Source organism: Anas acuta, chromosome 3 (genome assembly GCF_963932015.1).
Source record: "Anas acuta chromosome 3, bAnaAcu1.1, whole genome shotgun sequence".
In the NCBI taxonomy this organism is placed as follows: domain Eukaryota; kingdom Metazoa; phylum Chordata; class Aves; order Anseriformes; family Anatidae; genus Anas; species Anas acuta.
Window position 1 is genome coordinate 72,703,595 of NC_088981.1, and position 17,014 is coordinate 72,720,608.

A 17,014-nucleotide genomic window follows, 5' to 3' on the forward strand; every position below is an offset into this window, starting at 1 on the left:
GATTAACTCAGTTTAGCATGGAAAAACCTCAATCAGTCACAGATGACTGAAGTCTGCCAATTACTTGAAGAAGCTTTTGAAAGAGCTTCAGAAGAGCTGTGCCTTCCTGCTCCTTCTTGTTTGTCTCATACTGAGAGAAGGTGGAGTATAAAATCCTTGTTGTGTTAAAGTTGGTTGGAGCCTTGTCCTTAACTTAAACATGGTGGGCAGAGGATGGTGTCTCAGAGAAAAGACATATGCTATGAGGGCTCATGAGCTTTTACTCACAGGTTTCAGCATGATTCATGCTTTATTCTGCAAATTGCTAATGCTTTACTTTCAAGTCTGCCCGTAGATAACCTTCGGTGATGGTTATGGGTCATTTTATGGGAGATCAACATCAACGTGCATACCTGTTGATCTGCGAACTTATGGTTGCTGTCTGTGATGATCGAAGAAACCAAGAATGGCCTTGCAGGTCTATTTTCCAGCTAAAGCTTTGGCAGTCCATTCAAATGTGTTCTTATTTATTAAGTGGATGCATAAGCATATTGTACAGAAACTAACTCAACTGTTTCTTCTTATGACTACATAGTCCTAGCTTGGCATATCCTCTACCATCAACATTTCAACCTGCATCTGTCAAAACACGTTTGTACACTAGAACACTTAACATGCTGTAGCTACTGCTGCAGAAATGAAGGTCAGAACTGGTATAAGTAATTAAGGGTAGTGGCACAGAGCGCTCAATGTTTCTGTGAGGATTCAACATTTTTTTCCTAAAACTATTTCATAAGTTTTTAATATGCATGGCACTAGTTTGGCTCTCACAGTGTTGCTGTGAAAGCTGCCAAAGTAAACTAGATTTTGGAAGGTATTAGTGTATAGGTTTCTGAAAGGTTGAACCTAGACCACTTCTATTAAAGAGAGATGGTTGAGCTCAAAGCATTGACAATCAATTTCGCTAGCCCAGATTTAGCAATTGAAGAATTTTGTGGAACATAATGTAGCCATCAAGGTGGACATCATCATCTGAAAGAACTGGGTGGTACCAATGATAATCCTTTACACTTGCTTTTAGCACTGACCAGTGCTTCCAAATGTGTCCATCCATCTCTGATGCCAAAGCCAAGAGGGTCAGGTTGGAAAAGGCAACCTTCTGCATGTTTGTTTCTTGCTAAAATAAATCCCTTGCCTGATGTGGATTGTAGGTATGCTAGAGAACAATTAATGAGTTCAGGTGTACCCGAGCTTGAAAAAAAATGTGAGAACAACCAATCTGTCCATTAGTATTAACTGAAAATAAACTGACCCTATGTGTTGGAGAGTTTTCAGACGGTAAACATATTAAAAAAAAAAAAATCCTGTGAGTATGTAGAGAAATTGCTCAGTAAGCAATTCACAGTGTCCAGGAACAGGGTAGGCGATGTAGTTGGATGAATTGCATCCTAAAGGTGCCTATTCCTGACCGTTGTCTGTAAAGGGAGCCTACAGCAATGATGTCAACCTTAACTTCTAGACATGTGAAGCTGCATGCACGCAATCTTAAAAGCTTCAAGAAAGTGCAGAGGCATGCAGGATGCTTTTCTCAGAGCATGAGCAAAACTGGGGAGGCTAACTAGCAGAACAAACTCAAGGGTATTTGCAGTTCTCAGTGCTGATCATGGGAGTAACAGACTCAGCTTGCAGTCAGAAATAGCACTTGTTAATAATTTAGCATTGTTTTTGCTTGTTATGTATATAAATGTTGGTTCTTAAGGTGTCTTATTTTCTTCCGCTCTTGTGTCTGCCTCAGTTGTTTTATGTTTTGATTTACACATTTCAACATTCCTTACTGTAAGTTTTGGAGGCAGTTAGCAAGGCACCAAACCAGTTCTAACACAGGAATGCCAAAGAAGCTGTGTTCCAAAATCTCATAGACAATTTGAAAAACATTTCCCATTGTCTTCTCATCTGCTATTTTCACCATGCTGAAAGCATCCAATTTGTAAATAAAAGGGGTGGTGATGAAGGTAATATTGCTGCTTCCTAGGTAAGCTCCATAGCAGAAGTCTTCGTGTAAGCCAGCAGCCTTACCCCTGAGCAAGTGAATCATTTTTAAGAAAAAAAGTAATACCTCATATACTTCAGCTTAATGAAAACATCCACTAAACTGCAATGCTTTGTTAAGTAATCAGTGAGGAATTAAGGTTCATCACAATTTAATTTTAAAATAAAGACTGCCCAAAGGGTTTTTTTGCTGAATCAGAGCTACATATTATATACATTTGAGGCAGATCTGACAGTATCTCAATCCTTTTTGTGAAACTTTATCAGGAGATTTCCAGTGTAAAACTGGACATTTTAGCCACAGACGTTCCTGTTAGTACTAAAAATTTCACAAGAGCAGATTCTTACTGCATGATGTTACTGTAGGGATGTTATTTTTTTAATTCAGCTTTTTATTAATAAACCAGTTATACATGTGACTGTTGGCAGATTTGTGCGACGACAACGTAATGAATATTTGAAATGACTGCATATTCTCCTTGTGTGTTCAGCCAGGAATGGTTCTATATTTCAAAATCTGTAATTGGATATAACAAAGTTATGAAGTTTATTCTCTTCTCTAGTCTCACTTAAGAGGTTTATGTCACTCCAGAGCAAAAATTACACAGCAATTAAATTTATAGACTATCTTACATTGTGCTGTATCGTATTATTTCAGGTCATGGCTTCATGGCTGAAATTTCAATTAGTGTTGTACTCTGGGGCTTTGGCTCAAAAAATTACAGATTTAGGCTACAAGCTCATGAGGGAGTTGAAAGCCTAGGAAAAAAAAAAAAAGTAATTTCATTGGTAGTATTTTGGGAGTATTGTTTTTCACAAATTCGTATGGCTAGAAAGTCAGAATAGTTAAATTTTGCTGGTTCTTCAGGAACGAGCTGAGAGGAAAGCAGACTCCCTGGACCTATTAGGATTTGAAGGTCTTCGAACTCTTGGGGATCATGACAGACCTGAACTGTATACAAAAGCAGAGACTGTTGAAGATGCTGTGCTTTGCAGAGTAATGAGTTTTGACCTACAATTCAGAAAGAGCTTGTTATCCTTGAAGGAAAGGGCACAGGATATGTCTTTGAACTTTGTTCTGAAACCTGAATGCTCCAAGATGCTTTTAATAAGGCTGTGGTCAGTACAACTCTGTGAACTCAAATCACTGGGTTCTATAAGGCTTTGAGAAAAATTGAAAGAACTGTTAAATGTGAATAATATAGTGTAAGACAGAAAATGAGTCAATTTTTTCTTGCTTCCATTTTATTTTGTCTTTTCTTCCTGTGTTGGTATTTTGAAGTCCCCACCTTGCAGTGATACTTTGACACTGCGGTGTGGTCCAGTCAGTCCTGTCTCATTTTTCTTGCTTGTTTGAGTCCATCTTTTTTGGTTTTGCTTCCAGTAGATAAGAAGTCTAATGCTGCTACCCTGTCTGTGATTTGGGTCTCCGGTCACACTTGTCAGGGCAAAAGTAGCATATATGTGGTTGGAAGAAGGCAATGACTACAAACAAGCAAAAAGTCCCTCCTTCCATCTTTTTTTGTTCATGGCTTTTAGCCTTATTTGTATTTGATTTTCCAAAGTAGAATTAAAAAAAAAAAAAAAAAAAGGCATTCAATGAAAAAGTTCCCATTTCTGTGGTTGTTTTTTTTTTGTTTTTTTGTTTTTTTTCCCCTGTAATTCTTTTGGGGGAAAAATCAGCACATAAAAAGTTAGGTGCAGCAGCAGCTCTCATTCCTGCACAGCTGCACACCTGAGGTCCACAGCTCTGCAGGGGCTTGGGGCTGTCAGGAGAGGCATAAAGGAAAGAAAGTTCTGCAGTGCCAAGTGCCATTTGGTCCTGGGTCTGTATGCCAGGCTGAGGTCACTGTACTCTATCCTGTCCCTCCAACTATATAGTCTCAAAAACGCTGTTTAAAAACATGAATTTCTTGAATAAGCAGGTGGTAGTTTCGTGTTCTGACTTAGTTGTTTGTTTTTTTTTGTTTGTTTTTTTTAAGGGGGAAAGAGGTCATTATTTTGTTTGCTTTTTGAAAATGGCATGTTTGAGAACTTCACAGGGCTCAGAACAGCCCTTTTTGTATACTGAGTAAAGCTTGATTACAAGAATAGTCTTCTGAATACTGACAGAAAAACCAGGACGAATGGTAACCTCTAGGCTCTATACTTATTGTGTAATACAGGATAACATGTCTCTCTTTCGCTATTAATTTAGCGTAAGCCTAAATCATACTGATTTGAATTCTGCCAGCAATACCTATGGAAATACATGAAAATTAAAACAATTTTTGGTGGCCGTTTTGTTTGGTCTTTTTTTTCATTAAAATATGTGATATTTAAGAACAATACTGATGCATAAACTCAAAATGCAGAAATCTCTGGGTTAAACAATTCTTATTATCTGCGTGTGCATAAATGTAAATCTACATGGTTAGTGCATGTCCAGAGGATGTCAGCTTTTATGTTTGGGTTCATTTTTTTGGTTTCAGAAGGCAGGTGACTTTAAAGGCTTTAAGAGTTAAATTTGGTCAATGTCAGAAGGGTTGGTGCTTTTTTTTTTAAGGTATGCTAAAGAATTTGAGTCAGCTCTTAACCTGATTTGTTTTCTTTTGTGCAATTTATCCGTATTTATTATGTCTTTGTTTTTCTTTTTGACTGTTTTTGACTTCTTATTTTCTGTGCAGAATGGGTTGCCTGTGTGAGGTCCAACTTCTTGGTTTTGTGCTATCTGCATGATGTGAAGAATGTGCTGCAACTTCATGATCTAGCTACTGGTGCACATCTCAAGACTTTCCCACTAGAGGTTGGCAGTATTGTGGGATATAGTGGTCAAAAGAAGGATAGTGAAATATTCTATCAGTTTACTTCCTTTTTATCTCCAGGTAAGATGTTTTTTTCCCTTGTGTATTGTTCCTTTTCCTGGGGATCTGCTTTCTGTTTTTTAGTATGTATTAGGTACCTTTAAGATGCAGATAAAATTGCTTTCCCTCACCCTATGGGCAACCTGTGCACTTCAGTATGTATCAGTGGAGAAGTCCATGATCTGTGAAGCCTAAATAATGTGCCAGCTAACATCTGAGAACTGTATTCAGAAACTACAAAGGACTGGTTTGTGCTAGAGATGAAGTTCTAGCATTCGCATTGCTTCATACTGCAAAATAAAAGTTCACAAATGGTGTTGCAGTTTATGCTTAGTGTGACTGCTGCCACAGAAGCACTTCTCACCTGAAAAAGCAAGTTAATTGTGCAGACAGTGAATCCTTTTTAAAGTTATTTCATGTCCCAAACCAAAGGTTCCTCTTTCTTCTTCCAGAAAATATATGTTAAATTGAACAACAGCTTTAGTTGAATCTAAGGAAACTTACAAACTTCCCAGTTTTGTCTATATCCTTGTTACTTCTAGTTGTTCTTCTACTTGTTTAAGCTCCCACTCGCTTTAAGGATGGCAATTTGGGTTGCATCTTAGTAATGGAAATGAGCAACCGACTGGAAAAGATTTTTTCTAAAAACAATTTTCAGGCGTATTTCTCACTATTTTGTAGCTCATGTTTTCAGAGATTCTCATGTGATTTCTATCATTTAAAGAGAAAAATGAGGGTGTAAAGAGGTCAAAGCAAAACTAATTAAAAACTTAGAGTCTTTAAAATAGCGTAATATAATATAGCTAGATAGGTATTGTTTTGTTGAGGTTAATACAAGTATTCTAATTACAGAGAGGGAAGGAGGAGAATTGAAGTCCATTGCAAATAGGAATATATCCTGAAGGCTGTCTTCATTAAGCTAGCATTGACCTGTATTGAGAGTTTCCCTCATCGAAGTGGTATTCATTCCCTTAGCATTACATTTCATTTTTCCAGAGTGACATCATTCTGCTCACTGGGTATAGAAATCTGTAGGTTTGGCATGACTGTAATGTTTGACCTGAGTACAGAGCAAAGCATGAAATGTGGTAGTCTCAGTTGCAAGATGGAATCACCTTTAGATCTCTTGCACCATCCATATTCAGAATCCAGTAGTTACCATACAATGCTGGAATTGAAATTAAAACTTACATTAGAGATAACTAAAATAAAGTTTTCTTGTTATGTTCCTTGTACTGTGCTTAACAATAACAGAGAAAAAATACTTTATCTTCTAAGAGCAGTATTGATTGTGTACTGTTCAGGAAAGCCACGTTACCAAGTGGTGTTTATTCCCAGCAGAGAAGTCCTTCTATTGCTGCAGTCAGATATAAATGACTTGAAGAAAAAAGGCCAGTATCCCTAGTGTAATGCTTTGAACTTTAAAAGGGCCATCTTCAGAGCAAACATGGGGATTTAATGCTGGGATTCCCAGTCATGTAATGATGTCACTGCATTAACAAGAAATACAAAACTAAACCCCATGTGCTGTGTTATTTTGGAATCTGCTTGGGCTTTCTGAATGATCTCTTACTTTGAACCTAATATACATTCTTAACAGTAACAGTCAGGTAAACGACATAGTAAAGTTTCATAGCAATGCTCACTTGCTGCTGCTTTTATAATTCCATACTACTGATAAGTTATTTTGAAATCCAGCCTTCGTAATTTTTAAAAGAACCTAAATGTTGTTGTACAAATTCTGTGGTTTGATAAAAGACTAAGGTGAGTGTCTCATAATGACTTTTGAGTATTAATTTCAGTTTTCAGGTTTGGAGGTAATGCATCAGATGATTCATTTGACGTAGGAAATACTTCACGCAAGATCAGAGAGCATGTATCATGTCACTTTTAATTAAGACGCTAGGACAGTTATGATTGTTGTCTCAGAAGTGTGTTTTCTGGAAAAAAGAAGATGCCTTGATCTTTTATGGAATCTGTTTTGTAAAAGATTTCAAGAGGAAAAACAGCTTTATTTTTTCCTTTTTCTCTTCAGCTTGACGTGGAGAAAGAATTGGGAAACTTTTCTAGTTCTCATAAATTAATGCCAGCATTAATGACAAAGCATTGGGTTAATACCTGTTTTTTGCCGAAATACCTGGGTTCCCACCCGTTGGAATGGGTACACATCAGAGCTATAAGCCATGAAAAGGCATTTCTCTGGAGTGGAGGAGGCAAAGCCAAAGTCTGCTAACACTTGGAAAGTTCTCAAGTCCAATTTTTCCAGCTAAAACTGATATTGCTGGATTCTGAAAAACAAAAGGACTTCCTACACAATTGTCAAGTTACAATCATGAAGTCAGTATGTGATAAGAAAAAATATATTTGGTTCTGGGTTTTGTTTTGTTTGGTGGGTTTTGATATTTTTTTTTCTTTTTTGCTCTGTCCCCCCAAACAGCCAATAGTTAATAAAGGACAGGATTCACATGGGGAGAGGAGAATCTTTAGCCAGAAGCTCTAGCCTCATCCAGAGTTATTAGTAATCATGAATGATAAGATGATCAGAAATGTTCTTACAGCATCTGATGTATAGTTTTGCTCTGTGTCAGTAGTTAGAGCACAGCTGCATTACAAAATGTCTGTACGCTAGTTTTGATAGATTTGGTGGTTTTGCTAGAAAGGATTGTGTCAAATTATCTAATTTATGTACCAAACATAGCAGAAAAGAAGTGTGGTGACTTTCCTATTATCTCATTGTTTGCACAACCAGAAATAAGATGTTTCCAGTTCCTTAAAAAGAAAAATAAAATAAACACTTTAGAACAGCAGTTAGATCATTGCAATCAGTTGGAGAGGAGCTTGAGGACACTCCTACTCTTGCTTTTACACCTAACTTCATCCCAACTTGATGGTTTAGATAGTTCACTTATTCACATCCCACTCTGTGGGACAGAAGTTGCTGGTCTTACAAGCCTGTGCCATTCATCTTACTAGTCTCTGCAGCTGCTAAACACGTGGAGGGGAAGAGCCCCAAGATCCAGTTTAGCTCCTGGCTTGCCAGCCAGCCGGCAATGGCTGCTCTCACTGATCAAGTAGGCAATTTTTTTTCCTTCTTTTCCCAAGTGCTTAGCATGTACAGAAAATTCACCATGGAGTAGCTTTGCCTTGTGTGGCAGAGGGACCTAGAATCTTGAAGAAAGAGGAAGGGAAAAAATTGAGGTAAAATGTATGGGAATAATGAAAGGGTGAGGAAAGCAGACCAGGGAGGTAATTTTTAGGTAAGTGTGTAGAGAGATATAGATATATATTTTTTTTTTAATTGCCTAAAACCTTTGTCAGTAGATTATTCTACTTTATCAGTAGAATAATCAGATGAAAGGTATAGGACTGGTCCTTGGTTAACCTAAATCTTCCTACATTTATGCTAGAATGCAGTATTATTTACTCTTGCATAAAGTTAATGTTTTTTTTCTAATGAGAAACAAATTAACATACTGATGCTTAATGCTTATAATAATAGTGAAATATTTGAAATAATGAATAAAGGACTTCTAAAACCTTATGATTTTTATGGTGTCAAAATCTCTTTGCAATTCCCATTGTCCCTAACAATTCCCATTGTTAGCTATTCTGCCTACTCTGGGCAGCAGTAAAACTGCCCTGCCTGTGACCAGCTGGTGTATTTTCCATTTTCACATCACTTGCTGGATCCTTATACATAAGGGAAATGCTGCTTTAATGCCTATTTGCATCTGTCACCCCGCATTAGTTAAGTTTGCTAGTCACTTTGTGAAGGAAAATGAAGGAAAAGTATTCCTAGCAGATCAGAGCAGTCCTCCTTTTTATTCCCCTATTAATTGACCATTACGGAAAAAGGCTGTATCAGTTATTAGAAGTATTGCTTTTTGTCTGTGTTTCTTTGCCAATCTGTATCTTTGATTTTCCACAGTCCATAAAAATGATTTAATGAGGCAATTAACTTGTATTAGATGTGTCCTCGCTATTTCATTTTTCAATATAATTTTTATAGCCATAACCTCTGTAATACTTTCAGGAAAACAGAAGTAATTATTTAAAGGATACGCAATATTGCATTATTTCAATCAAGTCTTGTCCACCTTGGTTAATTTTATTACAGTGAGAATTTCTATAGAGAAGGCCTGTTGCCTTCAACTTTTAGTGTTCTTTTCCTTAATGCACATTTAAAATTCTGCAGAGACCATCCGGTTTTAAAGCAGAAAACCAGAACAATTAACACTGCGGGTATATTGCATGTGTCTGCACTGTATGCATGAATCATAGGATTTTGTAGTACGTGAACTAGGGTGCAAACACAACAGTAGCCTGAGCCCCTTTCCTAAAGGTCTTACCCTGTATGGCACATGTTCAAGTGGTACCAGGATTAATTGACAGAATAGGTGACTTGCTCTAAATACAAAATTATTCTTGGCCAGTTACACATCTATGTAGTGTCTAGACTGCTACAGTCTCTGTGATTCTGCCTCTGTTGCAATCTGAAAAAATACCTTGAAGCCTAGAAGTTTTGTACTGCTCAGAGAGAGAAATTTTCTCATGTGCACAATCATTTGGAAATCATAGGTACAGCTCAAGCAAGCGAAGTTGCCTTCAGGATCAGGATGTAAAATAAATTGTTGTAGACCCAAATTCTGTTCAGTCACATAGGTAACCTGCTACTCTGCCACAATTTCAAGGGGATGCCCAGCTCTTTCCATTATCTAGGGTTCTGTTTCAATTGTAATTTAAAAACACCATATTATAGAGAGAAAAAAATGTAGATTTGAATAAAATTCTTGGTGTATTTATTTTTAGGCTGTTGGCTATGGAGGAGATGATTTAAAGTGGACATTATAATTCTTTTTTCCAATTTTATCATTTTCAAGAAAGGTTATGTAACTTCATTAAAACTTGTTTTTCAGTTTAACCCACTTTGAATACAGACTTTGTATGGGCAGCCAGAATTATTCTGTCTTTATGGAAAGCCTTTGCAGCCCTCTTAGATGAAGTGCATATATGTATATGTTAATGTATATCAACTGAAAGTATGTATCAGGAGCTATTGTTTTTCACCCTGCTGAATTATCTTTGCTTTCATTACTCCATCTCAGTGCCTAAACCAGCATCCTTTTAATGATGCACATACACTAAGCTGACAAAGCTGTGCTCTGTTATAGGTATTATTTATCACTGTGATCTGACCAAAGAGGAACTGGAGCCAAGAGTTTTCCGCGAGGTGACTGTGAAAGGATTTGATCCTTCAGTTTACCAGACAATTCAGGTAATAAACGTGACTCTTTCTGTCTTCTTTTAATCGCTTACATGAGAGTTTAACAAAATTGTGCTTGGCTGAGGGTAAGAGTGCCTTTATTAGCTGCTGGATTGCAGGTCTGTGTGGGAAGTATAGTGCACTGAAGGCGTTGCATTAAGTTTTGTTAGAGATTGGAATAGAGATACCGCAAGTAACCAAGCAGGCTTAATCCTCAGTTGTCTATTGGTACAAGGCACTGTGTTCTATGATCTTTTATTGTGTTATGGTATTCTTGGATATTTGTTTTAACATCAGGCTCTTTCTTTTCCATATGTTTTTTATTTCTTCCAGCAGGGCAACTTGCCATGCCTCCAGTAAGTGTGTAATAGGGCAAGGTTTAAGAGACAGTAAAGAAATAGAAGAAAGCTGAATAGCCATTCTTCTTCCCAGCACTTCCACAGTATGCCAGAGCCCACAATGGAAAGTAGCAATAATAGATAAAACCCTCTCTCCTCCCACCATTCTTATATAAAAATAGTGATAGTTTTTGCTACAGATTCCTGCTGTGGGAACTCTAAGACATGAAGAAGACATTGGGAGGAAAGAAGGAAATGCATTGACTCATTCAGAGCTAGCGTCAAATATGTGAGGTCTGCCATAGAAGTATGAAATGTCTTAACCATGGTGATCTGGGACAAGAGCAGGAATATATCTAGTGATGTGAACAGAAAAATCACTTTCATTCATGTTATATAAGAATTTCCTACTCTGTCCACCTTTCCAAGAAGTGGCATAGTATATTATGTTTAACATATTGGTGCAGTTACACTTGAAACACTTGACTTTGATTTCCGTAAAAGCAGGATTAGACCCTTTGCTTGCAGTGCTGGCACAACTAGAACAAGGAGCAAAAGATGAGAGTAATTTAAAATACACGTATACTTACGTGTAAGTAATTTTCTTAATGTAATACACCATGAAGCAATTACTGTACAGATCTAACATCGTTTGATATTAGAAATTTAAATGATTTTGGACAGGGATCTTTTTATTCTATCTGTATGCTGCCTGCTACCAAAGGGGACTGGGACCATGGGATGTTGCTGCAGCACTTAGTAAGTAGTAGGGTAGAATTGCATAATTCTGTTTTAATTATTTCCTAACATTGTAATGATTCACTGGGACTCCAGGAATAAAGAATTAAAAGGAAAATATCGTTGTCCTCTGTGGAATTGTTTCATGGCAAACGTGTCTGCTGCCTTTTGGAAGGGGAAGGTTGAATGGGCGCTTTATAAAGCTATCAAAGGATTAAATTTCTTAGAAGACTTTCTGCCTTGATTAAAAAAAAAAAAAAAAAGGCCTCTGCTGGATTTAAAAGTTTGCACAGATAGTGTCAAAATGATGTATGTGGATGGTCGACAAACCATTTCTCCACAGGGAGAGATGAGTGAGGTCTTCACTAGCAAGGTCTAATGCCATTCAGTAAATTTCCCAGAAATCTAGAGAATAAAATCTTTGCTGATGAAGTATTTGGCATCAACAAAGATTGGCAGGTAGCAATGACAAGGACAACAGGTTACTGATTTAGAATGATGTAAACTTTTACTAAATGGTCCCATTATGACAATCTGTCACTCAGTGTATATATAGCCGAGTGAAGGTAAGATATCTGGACACCAGAGGGATTTATTGCACTTCACAATCTGAAATCATATGCATTGTGTCAGTTGGTTACCCAGAGGTCTCTTTACAATCCCTGGAAGGCCATAAGCTACGTCTATAATAATAAGCAGCACGGCATAACAGGAGCAGATCTGTAGAGTGAAATGGCTTGTGCTAAGGGTTCAGTGCCCATTTTTGTGAGTTTTACTTAAGGCTAGCTTTAGACCTGTCTTGAGAACTGATTGAAGCGCTTCTGATGCACTCACGCAGTGTATCTGCTATCTGAGTTTCATCCAGAAGGAATCCAGTCTGCATGCACTGAAACCTCTCTGCTGTGTGAGCCAAGGCACAAGAAGAGTGGTGGGGAGACTTACTTAAAACCACACGTGTTGAACTGAAATGTTATGGTAGGTTCACAAAATAGTCTCTAAAGGCTCAAACTGGTACCTCAGTTGAGTAACACGGAAACTTTGTTGGAGGTGCCTGTTTCTCTAAGACTTAGCTAAGTTTAAGGCTTATAAAGGTAAGTGAAATTACTCCTATGAAAACAGCAAGCTACGGATGAGATGTAACAGGCCGAGGAAGATGCAGAGCTCTTTGTAGACATGTGCTTTGAGCTCATAACAAATATTGTGGCTAAAAAGATTATGTAATAATACTTCTAGAGAGCGCTCATATAAATTTGTTAAAGAATTAGAAAAGTCATTACATTACAGTCATTACATTATGAGGTGTAGCATACTTATGGAAGAAAATTTGGAGAGTGGTTTAATTACTTTATATGTAAGATTTTGCAACACAGTCAGAGTGGAATAGAGGATTTTAATTTCTATGGACAAAGGTATAAGAACCAACGCCTGAAAGCAGAATTTAAATATACCTAGTACAGAAAAAGGGGAAATTACCTAGTATAGATAGTAGAGTTAAGATAGATATATAGATATCTTATAGATAGAGAATATACTCAATACATCTATAAGATATATATCTTATAGAGTGTATATCTTACAGATGTATAGAAATAGTGTAGTTAAGCAACAGTGTGACACCGTGGCTTAGAATCTTTGAAAGGAGATTTGGTATTTTTCTTAATTTCTTATTTCTAATTTTGCCCCTGCTATGTATACAGGACAGATTCTGTAAAAGCAGAATGACAGTAGTGTGTGTGCTTAAGGCTGTTGTAAACAACCCCATCTGTTTGTCCATGCATCTGCAGACAGAAATAAGCGTTTTGCGGATGACAGTTTGCTGAAAATATACTCACAGTGTGTGTTTCACTCAAATTCATGACAGAAACTTCCACAGAATAACTTCAGGGCATAGTGAGCTGAAAAAGAGAAAGAAAGGAGCATTCTCTTTAGGGAAGAGCTTGGTACAGTAATAATACTGCCATCAAACTCAAGGATAATAATGGAACACAAATATCCTTATAATTAAAAAAAAAAAAAAAAAAAAGAGAGAGATTTAGGGTTGCAATAAACTAGAAATAATGCATTTTTTCACATTTAATAAAATAAATATCTGGAAAAATAAAATCTCATTTTACATTTAAATCAATTACATGCTAAATTAGGGCAAAGCAGAGTAGTAATACACCTCATTTCAAGGAGGAAGCATTCTGTGCTATGCCCTTGGAAACTTTTACTGTGGGAATCACTAGCAGAGGTTCACTGCTAAGTTGTGAGGAGATAAAGCCAGTATTATTGTTTGTAGTTTTCTCCTTATTCCTTCTCAGTGTCAGCTCTAGGTAAATGTGACCTGTGCAGTTACGCTGGGATCTGTGTTCATAAAGAGCACTCTTGGATCACCACTGTTTCTGTTTTGCCTTTTATCAACAAATGATTTCAGGGTGGCAACACCTTGGAAATTAGTTTCCCACATCATTCAGATCCATGGGGAGCTTTCAGATGAGCCATGGAGGAGGCTGTTTGTCAAGGCCAGGGCTGGAACTACCTGGTCTCCATTGTAACTCATCTTACCAGTGTTGCATGCTTCAGCCAGACCCCAGTCCTCATCCCATTTGTGGGGTCCCAGGTGGTTTGATGCTCTTTCTGCTAAATCGGTGTTGAAGGAGGGAAAGAGAGGGGGTAGCTCATCAAAGCAATTTGTAAATGACTCTCAGCCTTGCATAGCCATTTCGAAACTCAGGCAACAGTTCAGGGAATTGTGAAAGAAATTCAAAATTAAGAATAAAAGAAAAATGATGGGGATAGGCAAATATTGTTAATTACAGAAGAATAAACAAAACTGTGGTATGTATTTCAGAATTTTAATTTCCATCTGAATTATTAAAGTAGTAAAGGAAGATGTTATTGACTCTGTTCAGACCCACGCCCTTAATGAAAGACAAGTAACCTGCAAAGGTTCTTCCTTTATTCTCATATACCTGAAGAAATATCCATTAAGCTTAGCAATCTCCCTAGTTTCGTTTGTGTAGCATATATGAATTTTTAATGAGTGGTTTAGCAGTCTTTGAACATGACTGAGTTAAGAAGACTTGAACTGAAGTGGTAGTAAGGTGTCGTAGTGGTGGGAGGTATCATTGTAAAGTGGAGAGTGACTTTTTACACAGGCAGATAGAGACAGGACAGGGGGGAATGGTTTTAAACTTAAAGAGAAGAGATTTAGATTAGATGTTAGGAGGAAATTCTTTTCTATCAAAATGGTTAAGTACTGGCACAGGCTGCCCAGAGAAGCTGTGGATGCCCCATCCTGGAGGTGTTCAAGGCCAGGCTGGATGGGGCTTTGGGCAGCCTGGGCTGGTGGGAGGTGTTCCTGCCCATGGCAGGGGGGTGGGACTGGGTGGGCATTAAGGTCCCTTGCAACCCAAACCATTCTGTGATTCTGTGTGTATGAAATCTGAGTTATTGGCAGCTGGAAAATGCCACAGTGCCTTTTTATTCTTTCTTTGGATCCATTTTAAAGCATTTCACGGACTCCTTGCAGACTGTGAAAGTATGGACCAGCAGTAAAGTTTACTACAGTACGTAAATTTATGGCAGAGCAGCTGCTTTGTACTACCTGAGGTTATGTTATCACTCTTTGGCAGCCCAAAGAAGAAATTAGCCAACTCATCTTGCACCAAAGCGAGAGCTGTTCCGCCATACCTGACATTTACGCCAGGGTATGAGCGTGCCCACAGGTTGTTGGCTCTGTGGGACACGCTGCAAGTACTTAGTGTAACTTACCTTGAAAGACTCGTGTGTGACCTTCGTTAAGGATCAGGCTGTGAGAAATGCTTGTCACACATCAAAGTTGTATCCTGACTGTGTTTGTTAAATGACATATTAAGTAGTGTTAATAACTTTTTTCTACCAGATGCTTTGCAAAATTTGTCTTTGCATCCCCGAATGCTTTCATCCGTCACCGTGACAGACGTTTTCAGGAAGCAGCTGAAATCCATGAGTGGGTTTTACGGGAGAGGAGAAACACTTCTGCAGGAGCTTACAAATGGCAGTTGGCATTAGTAGTTCACTGCATAAATAACTGCTGCTTTAAATAAAAGGCCTTAATTTTATTTTTACAAACCAAACACTTCTGCGCCTCCCTATTAACACCTCACTGTGACACTGAGGCGTGGATAAGCAGTGCTCTGTCCTGGCTCAGGACTCACCTACTTTTAGGCTGATACGTGTGATTGTCAGTGTTGAAACTGCAACAATTGAAATGTTGTTTGGCTCCGTTTGCCATTCTTTGAATACCTTCCAGTACTGCCCTTAAAATAGTCTGAGATGAACCAAAAATAGTTGTTGCTATTGACAGATGCACTTTGTGTTAGGCCTTGCAGAAGAACTGTGAAATTTGTAGTACTACTTAGTTTGGTTTGAAAGCAGCTGGTGGTTAGGACAAGTCTTTAAAAGGACATTTGTTTTCTTGCGGCTGGGATGAATCATTTCCTCTTTTGCAAAAATCATTTTTGTAGGTGAAGTGATTTTCGTAAAAAGTTTGTTCTGTTGCTCCTCCTTTCACCCCCATCTTCAACCTGTTGAAGCGCTGATCTCAAGTTATGAGTCACTGGTAGGGAAAATTAACTTCCAGTCATGCCAATTCCTCGTGGAACTTTACACCGTACAGTTTGGCACAGTTGTTAATCTCTGTTTCAGGAAAATAAAACACCGGGAAGATGAGTCAGGCTTGAAGTTGATTGGCAGAGCTGTGGGAGAAACTTGTGCTCAGCACCTGCCCACGCTATTCCTGGATCTTGCCCTCGCCGTTAGTGTCATTCCCTAAGCATTAAATGCGCTCATTGAAATAAAGAGTAAGAGAAGAGACGGCAGCAGAAGAAAGCAGTGTCCTATGAAAGCTGTAGTAAGCTCAACCTGCTTAGCAGTGCAAGAGCTGACATTATTACCGGTTTTTTCAGTGTTGATAAAGAGATGGTCTTAATATTGTTTCTGTCACTTGTCTAATAGGTACGAAGAGATCACTGGAGTTTGGAAAGAAATTCAGTAGCTCTGGCACCTGTGTTAAGAAAAAGCATTCCCCTAGCAGAGAAGGGCATGTACTCTTTAACACTGAATCTATGCAGAGACAATTCTTCCCTTTCCTTTAGGGAAAAAAAGTTGTTTTGGCATTCTTTTCCATCCCCTCCTGAGAACTGATTGATTTTTGAGGAGCTGGACGTTCTTGTTTTTAACATGATTTGGAATTTGCCTCCTGCCTTTTCCTCATGGGATGGGGTGGGAGAATGGAGTTAAGACTTGGGAGAAACAAGTTGCTTATTGTTGCTTGTTTGGATTTTATTTCCTTGTGGTTTTGTGTTGCAGTGGGGAAGAAAATGAAGTAATACTGTGGTGGAGGAGGGAATGTGAAGAAGCATATCGGTTTTAATGCTTGCCACAGTGTAACAGACACCTGCCCTCTTCCAGGGAGAAAAGGAGCTTTGAGCTGCTTCACTTTCTATCAGGATTCCTGGGAAGAAGGCTGAAGTCTTCAGCTCTGAGCTCTGCCAGTGTTTTGGTAATAGCTGTGGTTTTGGCACCAAGGCAACAGTCTTACTCTGGAGGACATCAACAAAATCACAGTGACAACTGTGGCAGTATTGGCAGGATGCCTGTGTGAATTTAGCTTCTTACACCCTTGGCATGTGATTGTTACAAACACCACTCTAATTTGCCATTACCTTTTCTAATCCCGGGTCAGTGAAGAAACACTACCTGAAAACAGTCTTCTAGCTTTTAAGCTCTGTATTTCTTTAAAGCCCGGAGATTGCATATTAAAAATTATTTATATTTGC

At 38.2% G+C, this 17,014-nt stretch overlaps 1 protein-coding gene across 1 annotated transcript in view; it reads left to right on the top strand.

Annotated features, from left to right (window-relative positions):
* Positions 1–17,014, top strand: part of PREP (prolyl endopeptidase) — a 98,405-nt gene that overhangs the window by 52,504 nt on the left and 28,887 nt on the right. Inside the window, exons 9-10 of the mRNA XM_068677811.1 lie at positions 4,695–4,892; positions 10,043–10,146. Of these exons, the coding sequence (XP_068533912.1) occupies positions 4,695–4,892; positions 10,043–10,146 (302 nt within the window). The remainder of the gene's footprint in view (positions 1–4,694; positions 4,893–10,042; positions 10,147–17,014) is intronic.